Source organism: Corvus hawaiiensis, chromosome 6 (assembly GCF_020740725.1).
Source record: "Corvus hawaiiensis isolate bCorHaw1 chromosome 6, bCorHaw1.pri.cur, whole genome shotgun sequence".
Taxonomy (NCBI): domain Eukaryota; kingdom Metazoa; phylum Chordata; class Aves; order Passeriformes; family Corvidae; genus Corvus; species Corvus hawaiiensis.
This window is the reverse complement of record NC_063218.1, coordinates 49,787,445-49,811,211: the sequence shown is the minus strand read 5'-3', so window position 1 is coordinate 49,811,211 and position 23,767 is coordinate 49,787,445. Positions and strand designations below refer to the sequence as shown.

At 48.3% G+C, this 23,767-nt stretch overlaps 1 protein-coding gene and 1 long non-coding RNA gene across 2 annotated transcripts in view; one reads left to right on the top strand and one right to left on the bottom strand.

Moving 5' to 3' along the window:
• Positions 1-761: 761 nt before the first annotated feature.
• On the top strand, positions 762-21,865 carry TMEM86A (transmembrane protein 86A). Its single transcript, XM_048307825.1, has 3 exons — positions 762-968; positions 16,652-16,916; positions 21,018-21,865. The coding sequence occupies exons 1-3, from the start codon at positions 948-950 to the stop codon at positions 21,443-21,445; spliced, it is 714 nt and encodes a 237-aa protein (XP_048163782.1). The 5' UTR covers positions 762-947; the 3' UTR covers positions 21,446-21,865.
• Positions 16,910-23,767, bottom strand: part of LOC125327855 — a 33,109-nt gene continuing 26,251 nt past the window's right edge. The window contains exon 6 of the long non-coding RNA XR_007204400.1: positions 16,910-17,213. This is a non-coding gene — a long non-coding RNA (uncharacterized LOC125327855). The remainder of the gene's footprint in view (positions 17,214-23,767) is intronic.

Below are 23,767 nucleotides of genomic sequence, written 5' to 3'. Positions count from 1 at the left end.
GAAGCGTTAAGGGGACAATTGTGAAATGAGAGAAGGCCCTGAAAAGCAAAGTATATGGAAACATGGAGTGGTGGAGAGTGAAGGTGGAGGAGAAAGAGTGGAAGGCCGCAGAGGACTGTAAAAGAAATAGAGACGTGAAAGGAAGGGCAGGAGCAGGAGCGGCAGGCGTGAAGCCACAGGAAGGGAAGACAGAGGCCGGGACTGGGGCGTGCGGCCACAGGCAGGCGACCAGGTATGCGGAGCGGGGAGCCGAGACGGGCGGGGCCTGGGAGAGAGCGAGGGGCAAGGGCTGCGCTGCCTCCCGCGCAGCGCCTGGTACCGGTGAAGTGCGGGAGCGAAGGACGCGGTCCCGCCCCGTGTGCCCGGCCCGGGGCTCCGCACCCGCGAGGCGCTGCGGGGCGGGAGCCCCCGGCGGCGGGCGCTGGACCGGCCCTAGCGCCCCTCGGCCGCGGGGGAACCCGCGCTGCTGAAGGGGCCGCCGGTGCCTTCGGGCAGCGCTGGCGCGGAGCAGCCCCGGAGCTCCCAGGGCTCGGCACAGCCCCGCTGCGGCCGCCCCCGGGGAGGGGACGCGGCCCGGCCCGGCCGCTGCCGGCTGCGAAGGGCGCTCGGCCAGGAGGCGGAGGCGCCGCTGACGCCGCCGGGGCCGGGGCCGAGCGAGGGGCGCATCCTCCCGACAGCGGGCCCGGGACCGCCGGGACCGCCCGCTCCGCTCCCCACCGCCCGCCCGGGGCGGGCCCGGGGCCGCCCCCTCCCTCTCCCCGCAGCGCATTCGCCGCGGGGGCCCCGCTCCAGTGACGTCAGCTCTGCCTAAAAAAGCGCCCCGGCAGGCAGGCAGGGCAGCGGGCTGGGCAGCGGCCACAGCGGCGACGGCCACAGCGGCGACAGCAGCAGCAGCAGCGACAGCAGCAGCAGCGACAGCAGCAGCAGCAGCGCGCCCCGCCGCCGACATGGTGTCCCCCGTCACCGTGGTGAGTGCGGGCCGCGCGGCGGGCGGGGCGGCGGGGCCCGCGCCCCCTCCCACGGGCACTCGGTCGGTGTCCCCGCTCCCGGCCGGAGCCCTCCCGGCCGGAGCCCTCCCGGCCGGTGCCCGGGCGCTGTTCCGCGGTGCTGTCCCCGAGTGCGGCGGGCGCTCCTCTCCTGCCGCCGTCGGGAGCGCGACCGCTGGCGGGTACCCCCGCCCCTCGCGATGCTCACCCCGGCCTCCCCCGGCAGCTGTTGCTCCAGCGGTGCGCCTGCCCGGGCGGTTCTCCGCCTCGTCCTCCTCTTGTCATGTGTGTTTTTAAAAACATCCACAGTACATCTGCTCTACGTGCACTGCATCTGCTCAGAGCGGCGCTGCCCCAGCTGCCCTGGGCTTGCGCCGCGGCAGCATCCTCCTGTCCCCGCGGCCTCCCTTGCCCTCCGGGCACCTCTGCCTCGCCATCCGGAGGTGGCTTTGCTGTCCAGGTCCTGGTTCGGGTTGAGGCATGTGTTGATCCCCGTGTGGGGCAGACCTTTCCATAGGTTGGGTGACCTCTCGCTGAGACCTCGTCTCGTCTGCAAGTCAGTCTGGCACTTCCACCACGTAAGGACATGAAATTGGGATTGATGTCACCTGCCTGTCTCATGGGGAGTCACGATGCTTAATTAACATAACCAGCAATAAGGTAGCAACTCACTGCTTTCCTGTCAGTAGGTGATGTGTGCAGCAGAACTCTTGGATTGATGGAATCAAGCTGGTAACTGAAGGAGCTGTGGCTTGTGCCAGTAATACAAGGAACTGCCCCTGCAGGTGAACAGGGGCTGTTTCAATGCTGAAAGAACTGCCAGAACAGCAGAGAAGCTGCACTGTTAGATACGCTGCTTTGCACTTCCCCTTTCTAGAAAGTGAGCGATTTGTTGGAATACCCCAGCAGCCTAACACATGCTGTAAGGATAACTGTTGGTGGGAAAGTTTCCTGGTGCTTTGCTGCAGCACTGAACACCTACTGCTGGTATCCTGGTTCCCTGTTGATCCATTCTCATCTTGTTTTGAAATACTTTGGTTAAGGGCCAGGCAATTGCATACTCTCTGGCAGGTGGAAATCTTGTCCTGATTTTAACTCACAAAGCCAGCATTCAAAACTTTTGAATTGCTTTGCCAGTTCTGCACAGCAGGCTGTGTTGTCTGATAGTTCGGATCAATTTTCCCCCAGTTATTAACATGTACCTGGTAAGTTCATCAGCAGCCTGGGGACGACTTTTATCTCTAGAGACAGAGGGAAGTAGCTTGGAAATTATAACACTGTAGTGCCAAACATTTTTTTTTGATGCTTTTCCAAAATAGTTTAAAAGGTTTGGTATCTTTGTGCTTCTGTGCCATAAGCTAAATTTGTCCTTCAGTAATGCTTTTGGTTATAGTGAATTGTGTATGTGTATCTTGGAAGTAAAATCTCATGTTGGGACAGTACTGGAATGGCTCAAAAACAGACAGGATTTGTTTCACAGCTTGCAGGAGGCAAGGATAGTGCATCAAGGTGGTCTTGCAGAGTGTTATTTCAACCAAGCTTTGAGGCAAATCACTAAAGCATGAGTACGTGTTGGGAAGGGTGTACAGAGTTCAGACCGGAAGGCTTTAGGAAGGTAACTTGGGAAGGAAAATGAAAAAACCTCTTCTTTACTCACTTGCCCTTTTGACACGTAACAAAGCACATTTCTTCTCTGGCTGCATCCCTGACATGTGAACAATTTACTTCACTGAAGGCAACTAATGCAGGTGGGAAGCTGTGGGGAGCTGGAGGGACAAGGAGACTGGGAGCTATGATCAGAGCTGCAGCTGTTTGCCATTGCTGTGGAGGTGAGAGGGGAGGGCGAATGATCCTGCACACAGTTCACAAAAAAAGATCTGGAAGCCTTCAGTGTTCTGAGGAGCATTTTTTTGCACATCTCTGTCAGTGGCTGTCATGTTGCTGTTCCTCTGAAGGAGGGCACCGTGCTGCTCCACGCAGGCTGTCCCGTGGCCTGGGAAGGGTGGCTGGAATCGGTGTCGTGCGGCAACCAGTGCTGCCTGTGAGCGTGGTGTGGCCCTTGCACAGATGGGGGTGAGGAGCAGGGTGGCTCTACAGCTGGTGGGCTCCCTCCAGCAAGTCTTTGCTGAAGGGAAGGGCAGTGGCCATCGGTCTGGCCACAGCCGGGTGCTCACCCTGGGGCCCAGCCCTTATCTCTGTGCTGCCCTGCCTTTGCTGCATAGATAGTCCAGGTCTTTGGAGCCAGCATGGATATTGCTGCCATGACATGATGGGAAGACTCTCTGGAGGGGCAGCACCTGAGGCATAATCAAATTAGCCAGAGGAATAGATTTGTCTGTAGCATATGTCCTCTCTCAGCACACTGCAGCATCAGCCTCAATGGGGAGAACACCAGAAGAGCATGTCTGAGAGTGACAGGATTTTTCTTCCTGTTCTCAAAGCGATGGCCTTTGTACAGTACTGCAGCAGGTAGCCCTGGCTGCTTACACACAGCCTGCTCTCCTGCATCTCCCCCTCTTTCCTTCCTTAGGACACTCTTGTAACAAGAGTCAAAACCCCTGAGCTCCAAATCTGCTGTACAACTGATAGCTGGAAGGAACCACGCAAGGAGGCACGGTCCATGGAGAATAACGTGGGAGAGATCACAGCTATGACTGCTTGTTTGTGCCGGCTGCCAGGTGTGCATCATTGCCTGGAGGGCTTGGAATGTCTGCCTGGTGCACACGGCGAGACCACGGCATTGTGCAGAGCTTGTCAAGCTGTGGTCTCTGATGCTGCACAATTCATACGTGCTGAGCGGGGACCGTGCCTACAAATAAACAAGCCTGGTGCCAAAATACCTTTTAACGTATTGTGCCAGGTCCTCAGCTGGGATAAAGCCCTGGAGTCCTGCTGATGTTAGTCTAGACTTGCATGGCGCTGGGCTGTGGCAGGGAAGATGCATTTGTCTGCCATCCTGTTGCATCTGGTGAGCGATGCTCACTCCGGTTGGAAGTCACCTTGGAGGGAAGCTTTCACTGCTTACTCTGCTAGGCAAGCAGGAGCATCCTGTTTTAAAATTGTTCTTCTTGATACTGCTCTCATTAAGAGCTGTTTTTTCTGCATAAAGCCATGTGGGCTGAGAGCCTGCAGTTGGAGCACAGTATTGATAAACAGCACATTTGCTTCATGGATATGTGAGGTTTAATTCCATTTTTGTTCAGTCATCACTGCTCCCACTGTAATAAAAGAGCACTTGTTAGTGATTTTTGTCCAGCTCCCCCCACACCCAACACTGTTGTCTAAGCAGTTTTTAGTGTGAGCTTGTTGGAGATAGCTCTTGCCCTAAGGACCTTTCTGCCCAGCAGGTACCATGATTGCGGGACCCACAAGTGTGTGGGAGATGAGCCTGGAGACATGCAGTCATTCTGATGTTTACGTAACGCTCCCTGCTCAAAGGGACCCTATGTCGTCCCTAAAGTTAGGGCTAAACTTAGTGTAGGGCTCCACAGCACTTTGAGGAAAACAGGGCATGGGAAATACAGATATTAATTGGCTGAGGGTAGGTCTCCTGGGGGGCAGTTATAGATGTTATTGGTGTGTCTTTTAGAGCAAGATGAACTAGGGGCTCTCATCCCTACAACATTCCCTCTGCACCTGACTTGTACTTGAGCTAGCACAGCCCTATATGGGGGAGACAGGTGAAACACTCCTCGGGACAGATTATTGCCCAGAATCCATATCTTAACAATCCCTATCCCTTCCCTTCCTTCTCTGGTGTATTTGCATCTTTAAACAGAGATAGCTGGGTTGGGAAAGGATACGATGTTTTGACTGCATGAAGGAAGTGGAGCCCTTGACCCTGTCCCTTCTGAGTGGGAAGCAGCAGCACCCTCCTGAGAGCAGCCTTTGTCAGCCCTTGGGGTAGATGCAGGACGTCACTGGGACAGAGTATAAAGGTGACTTGCAAAAACTGGGCAAAATACCTGAAAGGTGTGGTCTGGAAAGATATTCATCAGCAAGAAATATGGAATAGGGTTGGAGAACTGGGTGGGTATCATTTGTGTTTCTGAACAGGGTTCAAACCACACTGATCCAGATGGTATGGAAAGCTGATGTACATCATGTTGCTTAGAGACTCTGCACTATGGGCAATTGTAGCAGTAGTAGGTCTAAGCATAGTTTTAAACATTTATTATTAGAAAGGGTGCTCCATAATCCTCAAACTTCTGCTGAAAACAAGAAAGCCAGATCACATTGGAACTATTTCAGCCTTTGCTTCTTCAAGAGAGGATGTATTGTTTGTGCATTAATGAATGAAATGTTATCAACCACCTAAGTTAGAAGTAACTCTTACAGTTAATTTAACTTGTTCTCTGTTTATATGCAACGTTGTTGCTTTCATTGAAATTTCCCCCATTACTTAAATGCATCATAAACTGGGATTTTATTATGCAGGAGGCTTGTAGACATGCACATTTATATACTGCATAGACAATTATGGAAATACGGCACTACTGTAAAAAACAAGCCAATGTAAGTGAGTGATAGAAAATATTTCTAAACGTGAGCTCACTGAAGAAAGGGAGGGAATCATCACCTTAGGAAAGCTTAGCTGGATCTTAGTAACATTTATGTCAGTCCCACCTTTTGGGAGAAGTCTAAAAACTTTGGTCCTACTGAGCAAAAAGCTGTGCTTATTTATGCCAGCTAAAGTCCAGGCATAGTGTTACATGCCACGATTTATTTTCTCAGACTGAACTTGTGCATTCTTGCTGTGACATTGACATTCTTTGCTGTAGCTGTTGCTAGGGGAGGGTGGGCTAGCGGAGCCTGGAGAGTGCGGGCTTCTCTCACGCTCTTCTCAGTGCCAGGGAGGGAGCATTAAGCAGGCAGTGCTGATCACTGCTGCAGGCAGTGCTGTGGATTAAAGGCTTCATTAACCCAAGTATATCACTCAAGGCACACGCGCCTGTTGTTCAAAGCGTGCTTTGTGCGTTAAGACTGTGGGTCCAGCTCAGAAGTCTGTACTTACACATAACTCCTCTGAAAGGACAGAGATGCATTTCTTCCGTTCTCTTTTCCTGTCCAAGTATCTCTATCCAAATACACTGCGTGCGGCAGAACAGCCAAAGTTATCTTCTCTGTGGGTAACTTCATAGTGCTGAGGAAATAATAACTCCAGGGAAATTAGACTCTTAGAAAAAGATGGCATCGGGAACCCATCTTCTGCTAGCATATGGGAACTCTTGAACAGCAAAAAGATTATTAGTTACATAACTCCCCTCCTGGAGGCCTAAGTGGTTATTATATCAACACTTAATTTTTCTACTGTCCTTCATGTCACACAAAGCCCAGCAGATTTGTCATTACAACAGAGATGTAGATTTTGCTTACTGCAACATACACAAAATTAGGGTGATGGTTATTCCTTCTTCTAGCCTGCTTGTGCCCTTCCTATATCCATTTCTTATACTGCCATAATCTAAATAGCATTTCAGCTAATGACAGGTTTCTGTGTGACAGATGTGTCAGTCCAGAGCATCACTCCATGTAATGCTGGACGTGAACAAGTATCCAGGTGACACGGCACAGAAAACTATGTCTAGGAATTTACACACCACCAGAGCTGAAAGGCAGTAGATGGGCTGGGCAAGAGCTTTCCTGAAGATTTCAAGTGTGCTGGGGTGGGAAAGATTTCAGACACCAGCAGAGCCCAGGGGCTGACACCGCAGCCTGTGACTCAATAGTTGCACAGATCCAGTTTTGCTCTGGATAAATGCAACTTGCATCTCTTCTTGTGTTTAGTCAGTGTTGCAAGGCTGACTCTTGTATTGCAAATCTGCCTGTTAGTGAGGATGGTGGTTCTTTTGATTCACCTTGCTGTGATCCTATGGAAATGCCGTGTTTCTACCAGCAGGCTAGTCTTCTCCCAAACACTAATTCCTGTAGATTACTGCAAGACATTCTTGCCAAAACTGAGGGAAGATGAGACAACCTGTGTTACCAAATTGGCCTTGAGGCTTTTGTTAAATTTGAATGAATGGTAAAGTTTCATGTCTTGCTTCTCACCAGATACCAATTTTGGAGGCAGATATGGCATCATTTGGCATCAGGCATTAAATTTCTTGTTATGTATCAAAATGAGTGCATTTCTGCTGGTTGCAAGTAGCCTCTGATTGAATCATTGCTTGAGACTGAGAGAAGTTTGACATTAAGCCAGCTGCTCATTTTTCAGGACACTCCAGGCACACCAGACAGATCCTCAGATTTACGTGCCTCCCATGGCTCCAGCAGAACTGGGCTGAGGCCATGGCTTGGCTACTGTATCCTTATTTGCTTGTGTCTTTTGGGTTTTTTAGGGCATGGATATTAGTGCTGACTTGTGCTCCATTGCAGGAGGAACTAAGCAAGTTTCGTGGCTTTTCCCTACAACCCTGATATAAAAGGAGTGTGATGACAAGGTTATCACTTAATTGATATTTATGAAGTTTCCACATCACTTGGTTGCATCTCTGGATTTGCACCTTCAATATAAAGGGCATAACCCTGGTAAGCAGCTGCACACTCATATGTGAGTGTGGTCTGCATTTGTTCATGCAGCCTGATTACAGCAGGGGTTTTGCAAGTGAAAGCCTTGGTGTATCAGTGTGAGTCCTGGGAGTGCATGGGTTAGTGTTTGTGCAGGTTAGTGTTTGCACCTGCCCATTCCACATCTGTTGAGACTGGCTGGGAAGATCCAATTTGTCTTTAGGTAAGTTGTGTGTGATACTGACTTATCCAGGTCACAGAATCTTGACACAAGAATAGATATTGGAAATAAAATCTGTGGCTCTGCTGTCATCCTTTGACCTTAACACCTTCCTGTCTCATAAGCATATCGATCCCATGATAACATGAGGAGGGCTGCTGCTTTTTTGTAAGGTACCAGAGCAGCACCTCTCTAAATACACATCTTTATTGGGATGCATTGCTATTTTTCCCTTCTGATTTTCTTTAATATCAGTATTTCACAAGCTTTCAAGCTGCAGGACATGATACACAGGTAGAGTAGAGCTTTTCATTCAGTTTCCTGATAGGCATAAGACAAGTTGAGCAGTCCCTCCTGGGCTTCCCAGCACAGCCCCACTTGCTTTTGCTGGTATTATTGCAGCCCCTTGTGAGGATTCACACAGTGAAAGTCTCTTGTGCAGAGCCACCAGCTTTCCCAGTCACTGGCAGCTGCCTTCCCCTCCTGTTTCAGCTCTTCCTTCCTGTTCTTTTTGCAAAAGCCTCACCTCTGGCAGGTGTGCAGCAGTCTGTTGTGTGAGCCAGAAAGGTGAGCTGCAAAAGTGCCTTTTGAATGCCTGAGGCTGTTTCACCCTGGGCATGTCTTTGGCAATGGCTGATAGGGCTGGTACAGCCTGTTGTGTGCCACCTGCCTTCTGGGCTACACTAATGGCTCTTTAGCTGTTCCTGCAAAGGGCTGTGGCAGCACCAGCTCCTGCAATGCCCTTCATTTAGACCCACATTATTCCCCACAGATTGTAGGTAAAAGGACATTTCTCTGCTGAAGAGGTTGGTTCTGGATGGAAGGGCCTCCCTTCCCTCACAAATACCAATCCCTGGTGGCAAAGCAGCATGAGGCAGGGTAGAGCTTTGCCGAGTGCCCATTTTCCCTGAGTAGACATTCTTCCATGCATCCCCCCTGCCACAGCGAAATGACAGTGGCTGGGGCCCTCCAACAAGTACATAAATGTTGCAGTGGTTTGTGGGGTGCAAATAGGGCTGGAGATGGGAGATGCAGGCAAAAGATGGACTTCAGCCCTGGGAACAAAGCACTGTCTATGCAGATCCCTCTCTGCTATTACCTGGAGATTCAGCCTGCCCTTGGTGCTGGCAAGGAAAGAACTGACAGCACTCCCTGGGGTATTTTATTTTGGGTCTGCACCAGAGACTGGAGAGAGGCTCCAGTTTTGCCACACAGCTCTGGGGCAGATGTCAGTGGGTGGCACTTGTCTGTAGCAATGGGCATTGTACGGGGGTGCTGCTTTTTGCTCTGGCTCTGTGCCTTGCAGCTCGCATGTTGGGCTCACCTAACACTGCTTCTTCCTGGGCAACAGAAGTCTGCACTCCTTTCACAGAAAAGTGTGATATAAATAATGATGAGTCTCCTGAGAATGTGTGCTTGTGGTCTGGAAGCCCTCCCCAGGATAAGTTGTGCAGACTTTTCTGTAAGCTGTAGAATTTTTTTATCTGGATTCTAGTGTGACAGGCTAAATAATTGCCCCTTCCCATCCTGAGAGGAATTGCCTAGGACAGGTACCAACTGTGCATTTCAGGGTGCTGGCTGCCTGGCTTCTGAAATTCCCTGTGGCTTCATAGCCTGCTCCTGATGTCCAGGGTAGCAGTAGGGATGTGGCTCCACCTGACCTCACTGAGGAAGGGTGTGTGCCCTTGCTGTGGCAGCACTGCAGCTCTGGCAAGCAAAATGAAAAGACAGACTCATTGTGGTTCAGGTTTTTAAGCATTTGCAAGGGGTTCTTTTGTGAGTGTTACAGCAAAGGAAATGTTTGGAGAGGCTTGCTTTCTGCTACACAAAAGGGAAGATCTGGAATCTCAGGAGAGAAAAGCAGTCTTTGCTCTGAGATAAGATGCTGGCAGGCAAATACTGTATTTTTGCTTTCATTTCTGAGAGCCATTGAGCTACCCTGAAAGCACTAGTCTCTGACAGCCCCTGCAGGCCTGAAGAGACTTTTGAACTCTTGACTAGTTGAACATTGTTAGTCCTTGGCAGTGGCATGTTATTGACCATACTCTCTGAAACTGCTGACAGCTATAGGATTGCTACAGATGCGGAGTCAGTCACTAGTACTGCAGGTCAAGAAGAGGTTTTTAAAATAGCCCTGCTTGCGGTCGTGTGCCAGTTTGGTAGACAGGACAGATGACTGGTAATGGAAAAAAGAAAAACCACCCCCCAAAACCAAACCCCAGCAAAAATACGTACTTCCAAGCTGAGTCTTGAGTTCAGGGTGAAATGTATTTGTCTGCAATTTTTGTGAGTTAACATCAGCTAAAGAAAGGCTTCACCACCTTGAAGGCTTCCCTGCGGTCCCAGAAAGCCAAGGGCAGGTACCCCAGTGAGTTTGTAAGGTATTGGTGGGTGTAGCAGTATCTGACATCTTTGCCTGGCCTAATAGCAGTAGGTCCTGGGTAGTGCAGGAAGGTCCCAGAGACACTGTTGCATAGCTCATTAGCTGAGCTAACAGGATTTCATCTTCTATTCCGTACAGGAGATAACTTTATGGATACTGTAACTTCCTTAACTGCTGGAGGGAACACCGTGGTCCAGTGTCTCAAGAGAGCTTTGCGCAATGTCACGGTTTAAAAGGCAAGAAGTAGGAGTGGGCTTCTCTTGCAATACGTGGCACAAGCTGTGCCCTGGTGCAGTGGGGTGATTTCCTTGGCTCCAGAACCACCTAAATATACTTCAGGCTCCTGAGGGACTGTTCCCTACATTTCTAAAGCCTCCTGCAAGGAGTCTTTTGAGGGCGAGACCCCAGTTTCCCATTTGTGACTTTTTTACATACCGGGTGTCTGCAGATGCATATTTTTTATCTTACGGGTGTAGCAGCAGAGAGCTGCAATGTCCGAGAGCTCCCAGGTCACAGTGGCTGCTGAGCCAGCCTGGCCTCATCAGCTGCCCTGTGAGTGTGGTCAGTGTGACTGCTCAGCACCCAGCGTGTTTTGCATTCTTCTCCCTTAAGCACCTGAAGACAAGACGGGGCTGCTGTTGTACTTACGCTGCAAGAGTGGTGTCTGCAATCTCGTGTTGCCGGCGCTGTCACAGCACGAGGAGCCTCGTTCATGTGCTCCCCGGCTCTCCTGGCACAAACCACCCCATTTTTGATGCTCAGCTGGGTGGCTGTGCCGTGCCCTGCGGTGCCCGGGCGTGCTGCCTCGCTGTGGGGAGTCAAGCTGCCATTCCACCTGGGAGAGGCTGGCACAGGCAAACATTGCCCTGCTGCCAGGCATCTGCAGGGAAACTCGTGCTTCTCTCTGCATCTGAGGGGAAGTCGCTCATCTGGAAGGTTTTAACCTCGGTGCTGACAGCTTTTCATCCCCTCCATTGTTAAACTGGAGATTAGGTTGAGTGTTAATGTATATGCTAGTTGGGTAGCATTTTGGCTTGGTGGTGAAAATAAGTTTTGTTGTGGTTCTTGTTCCTGCATGCAGCTGTGTCTGGAGAAGCCCAGGGCTGTGCACAGGGGCCCTTGTTAGATGCCAGTTTGATTGATCCTCACCCACTGCCTGCTCCTCTGTGCCTCCACCAAAGGGTGACTTTTCTGGTGCCAAGAATTTGTGCAGCAATATAGCTGAGTTCACAATCCAAGAACTGTGAGGGCCTGTGCCAGTTTTTTAATTGTATTTTTCTGGCAAATAGCCATTGCTTGGTCTTAAGAAAAAGAAGTCAGGTATTTCTAGCTCTCAACCCTGTGTTAGTCTGTTGTGGAGCAAAGCTTGGAAGTACAGCTGGACCTTATTTTGCTTAACTGAGGTGGGGAAGAGAGTACCCAGGCTGCTGGAGTAGAGGGAGGAATGACAAAAACCAACAAATCAGCCCTATTTTGCAGGAGTTGAAGAGACCCTGGGGGTGGAAGAGCTGCCTTGGACACTCATGTGTCTGAGCTGGGAGGAGAGAATGGTCCTTTTGCAGGCTGGAAGTATTCAGAGTCCTGTTATTTTGGCTTGTGCTGAACAACAGAGGCTCCTGTCAGACAAATCCATGATTTTTTGGCCCCTTGCAAACAGGTCTGACTGAACAGTTGAGCATGAGCTGAGTTTCACTGCATTACCCCTGTGGGAGAAACAGAGGCCTTGAGTTGTGCTGGGGAGTGCCAGAAGCTGCAATAAAGACCTGGCAAAACTCATTGCATGGCATAAGCACGATGAAGACAGGATTATCAGCACACAAATTCTCCCAAAGGCAAATCATGTACCATCTTCTGGGTGATTTATTTGCTGTTCTACAAATCCATTTTAGATGTAGCCTCTACAATCTTGTCTCCACTTGTGGGGAGGAGGGTTCATCTATCACCCTGAATTTCCTGCAGCATGTGGAGCCTGTTCAGGAGCCATCTGCCTTGGATGCTTGGCCCTTGGCATCTCCAGCACGAACATAAACCCTCTTATTAATTGCGAAGATACATTGCACTAACACAGTATTTCAGGCAGGTTGACTGGCTGGTTCAGTAACTCTTCGCCACCCTTCATAACAAGCACTTATTTTCAGTATTTTATTCAGGAGCAACTTGGGACATGTACAAGCCAGTACCTTCCTTGACAAATGGCAATAGGCAATCGGTTGTCCCCCTGGAGCATGTTTGCTCCTGCAGGAGAGCAGAGCTGGAGAGGCTGGCAGAGAGCCACGTATTCTGGACATTGAGAAACAGGGGCCATGGGATTGCAGTGGCAGCAAACATGGCAACAAAGCCAAATAAATATTTATTGGCACACAGCTGGGGGTGAGAGCTATTGTCACAGTAGGGTAGAACCAAGGCAGGATCCATGATGCTGGATGCCAAAAGCCAGGAGGAGCAGCTCAGACACAAAATGGTGCAAGGCTGATGGGAGGGCTGGGTGGAGGACAACAGCCCAGCTTTTTTTGGCCAGCACACACAGTTGTGCTTGAGTGTTGCTCAGTGGAATAGCTGGGGTATTATTTTTACAGCACTTTTTCTGGAAAGCAGCATTTTGCAGCCCAGTGGGTGTGAGCCATATCCCCACAGCAGGTTGGCACACAGCTGGTGTCTGTATACTCATCTTCTGTGCAGGCTGATTTAGGGGACTTTGCAGAGAGAAGAGCATTAGTTGATACTCCACATTGTTTCCTGGGATCAGTGCAAGGCTTAGGAACAGTGAACTCTGTCCAACTTAAGCATTTTAATGCAACAAGCTTCTGATGTTCTTCTGTGCCTCAGGAGGAAGATGTCTCCCTCCCTGTGGCAGCTGGATTTGCTTTCCCACTTGTGACATAGATACAGACAATTGTCTCCAAAATGTTAAAGAAAATCAGGGCACTGTCTTATAAATGTCTCTGTGGATGGGGCTTATTCTGGAGTAGAGGAGCCAGGTGTAAATTTTGGCTTGGTTATGTACCTGCAGCAGTCAGCACAGGCTGTATGCAGCAGTATTTCAAACTGGAGCAGAATGAGTACAGACAAAACAAGAAGGGGTGCTGTAAACCTATGAACACCTAGGAAGGTGGATATCCAAGCCCTGAGCCTCCAGAGAGCTCCATGTGCCAGTACCATGTTCTGTTTGAAGATCACAGAATCACAGAATAGTTGAGATTGGAAGGGTCCTCTGGAGATCATCTGGCATCTTGGTGAGAGCCAAGACACAACTTCCTCCTAGTCTGCCCAAGTCTTGGAGGGTTTAATTGGATTTGGTTAGATACAGATAATTTAATAAATAATACTTCTACTGTAATTCTACAAATACAGAGATAGTGGCTTTACAGCAGTTTAAACTAACTTTAAAAGACTCTAAGTAACTTAGTAGTCATAGCAGTTAAGAAAAAGCCCTGAATTTTGCTCAGTTTAGAAATTCAAAACTTGGAAATACTGCCTTGTTATTGCACTCAAGATACTTTCTGTACTGCATTTCAGCACAGAGTAAATTAGCAGTGGCAGGAGAAAAGAATTGGGAAGAAAAATGCAATAGAATTTGTGACAAAATGGTGAAACCCAGCCTAAAGCCATGACAATCACACACATCAGCAAAAAGGATCTTGTCACCTCCATCAAGTGCTTCCTTTTCCAGCCCCATCTCACATTCTAACTCTGAGACACAGGGACAAAGGAAATGGGTGGTTTAATCCAATTTATCCACACAGCCAAGAAATAATGTTCCCTTCCCTGTGGTACAGGCCAATCCCATCATGGATTATATGCTTGGCTTTCCTCAAGCCACAGCTTCCAGTCATGTTGGTACATGGTTTTCCAATACCAGTCTTGACTTGTCCTTCAGGTGGCAAATTGCCGCATCACCTCTTTCCAAGCCTCTGCCACATGACCAAATGGAGGACAATCTCCAGCCTCACCCTCTGGTTGCCTCAGTTTTTCTTGGAGGATTTTTCCAAAGTATTTCCAGTGCCACTCATGAGGCTCTCATCTTGGTCAGAGCCATAGAAGAGGCTCCAGTGAGCTGCAGCATTCAGTGATGGGCAAGGGCATGGCTGGGAATAACTCATGTGAAGTATACTTGGAGAAAAAAGTGTAAAGAAATAAAGTGTCAATGATTAGAGACCTGTAGCCCTTACAGAAGTATGAGGTCATTCTTACACGAGGGTTCTATAATTCTTATGCATGAAAAATTCCTCAATTATCATTAGGATGGAAATAATACAAACCATCATTCTAAAATAAAGCTTCTGGGCTTGCAAAATTCACATTCAGATAGTGAGAAAAGGTAATTTTAAGCTTACCAAGAAAATATAATAATTCTGCACAAGTGTGTACCTTAGCTTCAGTAAGGCAAGGTTCCTGGGGAAATGACAAGTGTAATTAAAACCATTAAAACCAAGCCTCATCATGTGTGCACACAGGGGAGGGCAAGCTGTGATGGTAATGGTAACTGCTCCTAGCAGATGTTTTTCTGTTAATATGAGGTATTAAATAAAGCTTCCCATGTTTATTAACCCAAATACCCTCCTGTATGCTTCTACGCACTCTCTCCCCTACAATACTTGATAGTTCGCAGGCAACCCCAGTACTGTGAGACTAGATGTGCTTCTATGACTTTTATTTCAAGTTCATTTCTTATTTGCTGCCAGAATTTTCCCAAGGAACGCAGACAAGGAGTAGTAAATGGTGATTAATTTAGACAGCCTAAGTAGAGGACTCATGACAGCTCCCCATGTAATACAAGAAAGTTAACGGCTTGCTGATGTCCTTTTGTTAGGGAATTGTGTAGCCTGGTTGTTTAATGGAGTGTTTAAAAATTGTGTTGGCAATAGCCTATGAATAATGTATGATGAAATACCTTACTGCCAAGAAACTGCTGATATGCTGGGGAAATTTCCATCAGATGTGAGAAAAATTTTGAAGGCACTGTCTTCTTGGGATGCCCTTTATTTATAGCCTCACTGCTTCAGAGATTGCATTTCCTTTGTAAATACTGCATGTGAAGATGCCCTCCATTGCCTCTGCCTCTGTCTTCCAACTCCACCTGACTCTGTGTGCTTGTGCCCGTAAAAGCTCTGGAATTTTTATGAGATTATGACCTGAGCACTGTAAGCATGGAATGTTTCCTGTGCAATCTCCACCTGTTCTAGGTATCTGCATCAAGGCACCCTGCATCAAAGGAAGATGGACTCTGGTCATGGCAATGTCCCATGATGCAGGAAGCAAAAAAAGGATCAAGTTATTTGGGAAAAAACCAAAAGACCAGTTTGGACTTCACAGTGTGAAATCACTTTGGATGCCAATAAATTTTCCTGGCTCTGGCCATGAGTAGTGGGAAGTCATTGTGATATGAAGCAAATAAATCTTGCTTGACCAAAGAAATGAGAGGACTGAGAGTGAACCCCTGCTTGCAGGGGAGCTCTGGGGGTTGCACTGCCTTAGGTGCAAGAGGAAACAGGCTGCCTGTAAGACTCCAGGACACAGCTCAGGCAGGCATGGAAACAGTTACAGTCTTTTCCTTTGCTCCTTGTTTTGGCCCTCAGCTCTTCTCCAGGGAGCAAATAAAATCATAGCTTTGTTTCTCACGTGGCATTTTCCCCACCTGCACTGAAATGCAGAAATGTGAGGAGGGCAAGTGAACACAATACGTATCACTGTGCAGAGTAGTCTCAGCTGAGTGTTTGTCAAGAGCAGACCCAGCTTGTGGAGTCTGTAGCTCTGTGCCCTGCCCCTGCTTCGTGGCTTTGTTATGAGTAGCCAAGTGCTTGTGCTGCTTTTTTGTGTCTGTATTTACACAGTAGAGCCCTGAGTCAAAACATTTCCTGCAATATGGGTACTGTATTATTAGTGTAATGCTAGAACAAAGCCACATGTGGTTGATGTTGGTATTAGTCAGCTGAGGAAGTTACATCCTCACCTGGGAGGTTGATGTGTTGGGTTTTGAAGCTCGTGATGCCAACAGCAAGCCCCAGGCATGAGGCTACAGGGCAGGAGAAAGAATGGGTTAGGAGAGAGGTTGTATCCTCAGGGTGATCTGCAGCCGGCTAAGCAGGTGGATTTGTGAAAATGGGAGAGAAGATTTGTGCCTTTGCTGGCTTGTTTGCTGCTGGGATATATCTGGGCATGCAGTATTTCCACAGCTCCAGGAAAGGTGTATAAAAAGGGTTAGTCTAAACACATGATAGGTGACACGGAGCACCGGAGCAGTTTGACTGATGGCCTAAATATTTTCAGTGGAACAAATAAAGAGAAAAGGTATCTAAAACTTCTTCCAAATCCACCATCTAAAGCCCATCCTGCCAACCAAGAAGTGTTTTTAGCAGAGAGAGTCACAAAGGTCTAGGCAGAGGATCATGGTCAAGTTCAACCAGCATTTCTTGGGGTAGGAACACTGCCAGCTGACAGTATATGGAAGAGCAACTTTCAAAAGGAAGGAGACAGTTCTGTTATGAAGTTTATTCCACTGATGCTTCTGATGATCCTATTAATTTATCTTTTTTCAATGTTTGTTTTCTTTAGGTGAAGAGCGAAGGCCCCAAACTGGTCCCCTTCTTTAAAGCCACTTGTGTCTATTTTGTCCTCTGGCTGCCAACTTCCAGCCCCTCCTGGTTCAGTGCCCTCATTAAATGTCTGCCCATCTTTTGCCTGTGGGTTTTCCTTCTGGCTCATGGAATTAACTTCTTAGTGTCACACCGGAGTGCCAGCCGCATCCTAGCGGGACTCATATTCTCGGCAGTAGGAGACGCCTTTCTCATCTGGCAGGAGCAAGGCTACTTCATTCATGGTGAGTACAGTGTCAGTCCTAAGGGGATGCCATGGAGCCCAGCTGTTACCCTCTTTATTTAGTAATGAGTTGCTGGGCCACATGTTTTGTTTATTCATGTACAGCTTAAGCCCTGGGCGCTGGGAAGCACTCACCCCTTGACTAAAATCCATCATGGTTAGAGGAATCACATAATGGATGAGTCTTTCTCTTGAGCTTCTCTTGAGGTTAGAGAGGTAATTGGGTCAGGTTTGGTTTCCTGGCATGTGTCACAGCATCTGGGCTGGCTGGAGTTGAGAAGGTGGCATGGCAGAATCCCTGGGGAAGAGAAGGAAATGCTCATGTCACTTGTCTGCTCCCATGAAGCTACCGGAAGTATTTACCTCCTATCTCTCTGCAGGGAGATATGTCAGCCCTTTGCTGTAAGGATTGGGAATGGGACACCTTGTGCAAAGGTCCTCAGTGGAGGACAGGTGGAGAGGACATTTATGTTTTGATAGACAAGCCCATAGCCTGAGGGAGGCATTAAGTGGATGACAGAAACCAAAGCAGAAGAAATCTTGTCCTACTTGCATGTTCATCAGTGTGAATTATGCAGCCTGTTGTACAAGACATGTCTGTTTTGCAAAACATTTAAATGATGGTCAGTCAAGGACAAACCTTACCACAGTGGTCTGTTTTCTCTACAGAAAGATCCACATCTCTCAGAGCAAAACGAGCTTGGTTTATTTTGCTAGTTTGCAGACTGGAACATAATGATTCAGATTAATCATTTAAAGCCACGTTGAACCTGCCTGCAGCAATGCTCTCCCTGGCCTTGGACTGTCACAAGAAATCAGCAGCAGTTGAGTCCTTCACTGAACTGACTGGTGGGGTTCCTAAAGTTAATTTAACCAGCACAGGGATCTCACATAACACCCACCATGAACTGACTGCTGTGACTGTCCCACTGGAAAATGTGATGAGACGAGGGACTTTTTCTGACTTGTGCTGTTGTCAGCTCTGAAAGTCAAAGGCTTATTTTTTCCCCTCTCTCATGAGGTTAGTATTTAGTTTTATTCTGGGATTCCCACAAGCTCTTTCTTTATGAGAAGGAAGTGTGTGCAGTGCCAGATATGAAAGGCCAAATGCTCTGAATGTGGTTTTAATTCTTCCCAAAGGCTTATCCCCATCCCATTAAAAGTTTATGTAAAAATGTTTACTGATTTTGCTGGGGTTTGGATTAGACACTGAGGATTGGACCTATCTGGCTGAACCTCAGCCACGTTGCTGAGGAGCGCCAGCTTTCTCAAGGTGCCATCCCTTTTGTGCTGAGTGCTGACATTCCCACTGATGGGCCTCCTCCCAACAGGAGTACCTGGCTCAGTTGCCTCAGACCAACTGGTTTTGCCTCCTGGAGTTGCTCCTTAAGCTATGGCTTGGAAAACATTCAAGGCCCAGATCTCCCCATGACCATTTTCATATATGGACTGTTCTGCGCTTCTCCATTCCTGTGTAGCTGATATATCTCAAAGTTCCATCTCCAGTTTACTGCTAGAGGAAGGTTAACCAGTCACAGCAATTCAGCATCTGTTTGATGTGTTTTAATCTGCAAATGAGTCAGATTTTCAACCCTAACCTCACAACTGAGAAGTTTTGCTTTGTGGGTTTAGACACATTTTTTCTTCCTAAGGAGAAGAGAAGCTCTGTTGGAGCATTTTGAAAAAATCAGCCCACTGAGCTACTGCCTTCTGTAGGGAAGTGTTAAAATTTGTATTTCAGATATAAGCAGATAAAGTGCACTGCTCCACTTCATCCTTCACCTTGCCTGCAAAATGTTTTTTCTCCTATTTAAAACTCATCAGGTTGCTGTTGCTGACAACAATATTTTTGACGTTGTCAGTTGTGAGAATTTGAAGTTTCAGGAGAGAAGAGGAAATACTAGATAAAAATGTACATTCTGTTCAATTTCTGCAGTTTTTGGACTGAAAAGGGTTGGAAACTGGGCTCATTTGAAAAGCTTTTGAGACAATGAGTTTATAAAAGGACGTTTGTTCATTACTTTATAGGGAAGCGAGAGCCTGGGAACCTACTCCTGGCACACTTGACTTTTTTTCATTTTTGCTGTTTCAGCCCATTAATAACATGCTATTTCCTGACTAGTGTCTTACTGCATGTAGAAGATACTTTACAGTGTTAATATCCACCTCCTTTGATAGCAGGCACTTAGAAACAATTTATGCATTTGGTGAAGAAGGCAGGGACTAGCAAAAAGGCCTTATTGCCAGCCTGAGGAAACCCAGGGGAAGAAAAGTGGACAGAGAGAAGGGCTGATCTCCGTGATGTGGTTGAGAGGACCAAGCTAAAGTCTGAGAAATGCAAGAGAAACGCACCCCCTTCCCCGTGCAGCCATCACAGATTTCCCAGGTCCTGTCTTGATTTGTGGGTGTTGAATGAGTAAACCTGGGAGCTGACTCCCTTTTTTGTGACCAGCCTCACCACATATCATGAAACTCCTCCTGCCTTTGCAGGTTTTGTTTGCCTGCTGCATCCTGTCCTCTCCTCCTCCTCCTCCTTGCTGCCAGATGCCTGCATGAAGGATAACACATTCTTCAGTTCCCTGTTGCAGAATGCTCCATATAATGCCATTGAAGGAAAAAACATTCCTTAGTGCTAGGGTGACATACCTTTCCTATCCTTACCACCTCCCTGGGCTCTAACCTATCCCGCACTATAACCCTATAAAAAGCTCTTGTCCTAAATCCCTTCTCAGTTTCTTCAGTGCTGTGCCCATGAAGTGCAATAGCTCTGTGAAACATCAGCTTCTCGTTGCCCTCTTTTGTGCTTCTCTTCTTTCCCCTTCACGCTGTCCATTTTCTCCAGCCTCACCCTGCAAAACAGATCCCCACCAGCCCCCTCCCTCCTGTGGATTTCCTTTGCATCCCACCATGGCTGAGCTCTCAGTGGGTGTCTGGTCTGGTCCTCCCCAAAAGCAGGGAGACACTTCCACTTCTTTGAGCTGCCTCAACACAAGAGCAGTTGGATGAAGCAACGTCTTCCAGCTGCAGGTTTTTGTGACTGCCCTTTACACCAGTGCATCATGTGTTAAAAGTGAGCAAGTGTACTGCTGAAGGACTCAGCTTCCCAGATCCTTTTCTCCATTTCATGCTTTTGAGCTGCATGAAAACTTCCAGCTCCTCTAATAACCCTGCCAGGATAAAGCTGGAGAGCCTGCAGCTGCACCATGTGTGGGTCTGGGAACCAGAAGACCCAAGGAGCTGAGCTCTGTTTGTGGCCCATTATCTACAGTTGTCATGACAGCTTGGAGGCAGCAGCTGTACCAACACATTGGGACATATTTTTGTCAAATGGATTAGTGGCAAGTGCATAATATATGGGCAGCACCTTCCAACACCCACATCTGGCATTTCTCAGGGGTGTTGCACTTCAAAGGGAAGCCGGCATTTTATTTTCCCTGTTTGATTCCTGGTAAGGTTCATCTGAATCTTGCAAATAGCCATAAAATTGTTGGCAGATCACATTGGTGCGGTCTCTGAAATATGCCAGCTGCTTCTTTCCAGCGTAGGTTTCTCCCAGCTATGGGCAGAGATGGAGTAGAAGCCAGATTTAGTCCTTGAGTGCCTTTGGGTTTGTGGCTAAATACGGGCAGGCTTTGTGTCTGGGTTTGGAGGCATTAGTGTCTTTTGTCATGTTTTGTTCCTACACTGCTCTGATTCCAGTCTTCCTGTTCCACTCATGACCTATGAGCAAAACACTATGGATAGTTAGAGGGGGTGATTTTTGGTTTGCCTTGCTCCCAACCTTCCGCCCAAAACGGGAAGAGGAACTACCTGAAAAACAAGCTCAATTCCTTCTGCAGCAGTTTAGTTCACCCGGCCTCTCAGCAGAAAGGCTTTTATCACAGCAGAGCTGTACCTGGCTGTTGTGCTGGGGCTTTTATTTATGTTGGGGGCTTGGTGCTATCTCCATGTACGGATTTTCGTAATAAAATGGTCCTGAGTGGTCAGTGTGCTTCTCACTGGTAGTGTTAACGGGGTAACACTGCAAGGAATATCTTCTTCTGCTACTGACCGCCAGTCACTGTTGAAAGGTCACACTTTCTGTGTCACTGCCTCTCTCCAGGTCTGCTGATGTTCGCCATCACACACATCCTGTACTCTTCAGCCTTTGGCATGAAGCCTTTGGACCTCAAAGCCGGCTTGCTGATGGCCGTTGTTTCCAGCTCCTGCTATGCTTTCCTGTACTCCTACCTCTCGGGCCCGTTCACCTACCTGGTGGCCGTCTACATCGCCCTGATCGGCTTCATGGGCTGGCGGGCGATGGCGGGCGTGCAGCTGTGCAACGACCTGTGGACGTGGACCAAGCTGTCGGCCTGCGTCGGCGCCATGCTCTTCATGGTGTCCGACCTCACCATCGCGCTCAACGAGTTCTGCTTCCCCGTGCCCTACTCGCGCTTCATCATCATGGCCACGTACTACGCAGCCCAAATGCTGATCGCGCTGTCGGCTGTGGAGACCAGAGATGAAGAGGACTTCAGGAAGAGGAGCTAGGCAGAGTGCCAATAGGCTGTGAACACATGGGTTATATCTCAGGTGCTGTAGCTGCATTCACCCCTGAGAGAGATCTCCATTTCTCTAGGCACACTGGTGATGTTGATTTTGCTTCTTTGAAGCATTACCTTTGGGAATTACTTTTTTTTTCAATGGCTTTCTCTGAATACAGCTTACTTCAGTGTGGAGTCCACATCAGAAAGCTTAGACTGCCCCTGCAGTAGTTACTCATTCAAATTTTCCTCCTTGGAAGTGCTGTACTACTGCATTTTACTTGTTAAGTCTTGAAATTGATGCCGAATATCTGGGAAGAGGAGGGCTGGTGGAAAGGAGGTTTGGCCATGCATGGTGCTAAAAGGCTTGCTCTTGAGTGTAGGCAGACAGGCACAGATCTCTGCTAAAGTCATAGGTAAAAATTAATTTAACCGATGTTTGTCTCTTTTTGTGCATTACAAACTTAGTATGCAAACTGGAGCTATGGAGGGAGAGTAAAACCAGCATATCCAGCTGGGAGCTGAGCTCTGGAGTCAATGACAGTGTGTGGGGCAGTACCCAGCAGAACCAGCATGAAAGTAGAACCCTAAGCTGAGGGCACAGAGCAAGAGGTGTGCTGGCAGTGCTGTGTGCTTTGACTGCAGTGATCACTGCTCCAGGGCAGGTCTCTAGGTGCAAGTCAGCATTGCTGCAGGTGGCAGAACTGTTGAGAGCAGGAGTTTGGTGGGATTTCAGGGACATCTTGGTAGCCAGGCCAGCGTGTTCCCCCTCGCCACATGCACACAGTTACACGGTGTCTGCAGCCACCAGTGAGATGTAATGGGCACACGAGGAACTTTGATTTTTACAGCAGAACTTACTCATTGTCTTAATGTATGCCCTAATTATCCTTAGTGTGGCAGACAGGCGTCTAATCTTTATGCCTTTTTTCCCCAATGTCCTAACAAGTAATATTCCATGTACCCATTAAGTTTTAGTAGCACTTTCAGTAGTACTTTTTAGTACTGCTGCCTGCAGTATCTCAGATCTTTGTGTGAGCATTTCCTGTGATCAAGGCCCTGATTTTGGATGTAGTTTGCCTTGTTTTGCCAGCTGGTGGTAGACGATCCTCCTTTCACCACTTCTTTTTTTTTAGAAAGCCCCTTTTCAGCTTCCTGAAAAGCACTGTCCTTTGTGTTCAAAACGCCTGCCACTTCCTTCTCAAACTCACATGGACTCACATAGAACCCTGCTAGCTTTTCCCTTGTGTTGAGAGGTGCTGAGTGGGTCTCCTGCTCCTCTCCAGCCTCACCTGGAGTGCCTGGCAGGGAATAGGCATTGCCTCCCCATGAGTTCTCCATCAGTGCAAATGCAGCCAGTATTACAAAAATCGAGGTTAACCCCCCTGACCCCATGGAGGCATCTGCTGCTTTTCAGACAGGGATCAGAAGGGTCAGCTGCATTATGGAGAGGGAAAGCACTGTAGGTAGCACAGCCCCGTGTAATCCCTTCCCTTTAATGCTGTTATGTAATACTGTCAGTATTCATTCACTGGCACATCGGGGCCTGCCTGGAGTAAACAGCTAAGGGAATTTAGAGCCATAAACCATCTTCATTCATCAGCATTGCTTATCTCGTGGCCACAGATTGAACCCTGCAGTGTAGCTCTTTGCAGATGTCACCTGCTGTTACTCAGCTCAGCTGTTTGCAAATCTCCTCCTGCAACAGACTAACCCAGCTAAGAGGAACTCCAAGCATTTGGGGTGAACCCCACCATCCTCCCAGCATGTGAGCAAACGGCACACTGAAGTCTTTGAGTCACAGCTCCTTGGCATGGGTCAGTCCTGCACACTCAGTCCTTAGCTGGCAGTTCTTCAGAGGAACCCCCCACATCCTGAGCTTCCCTTTGCTTTGAGGGAAATGCTTGTGTGATAAAGTAAGCTTTATTTAACAGTCTTGACTTTTGATTCTCTTTGTTTTCTCTCTAGAAATGAGTAGTCTTCAACTTCCTGAAAATAGCTGAGTTGCATTTTTGTCTGCTTTTTCTTCTTGGCTTGCTTTCTGTCCTGCTCTACCATCAGGCACTGGCTACTTGCAGAATAGAGTCTTGATGTGTTATTAGGAGGCCTCTCCTCTCCACTGGCCATCAGAGGTGCAGTTTCTGGTGGCAGAGGTCTCTGGGTGGGACAGCAGAAACTTGTGCAGCCCAAATGGGCTGTTGTTCCCTTGCGATCCTGTAACAGGTCACCTGGAGTGACCTGGCTGGGACTTACTTGCCAGTCACACTGGCTCCATCTCTGCTCCATCCAAGGTGCTGCAACAGCTTCAGCCTTCCTGGGAATGAGGCAG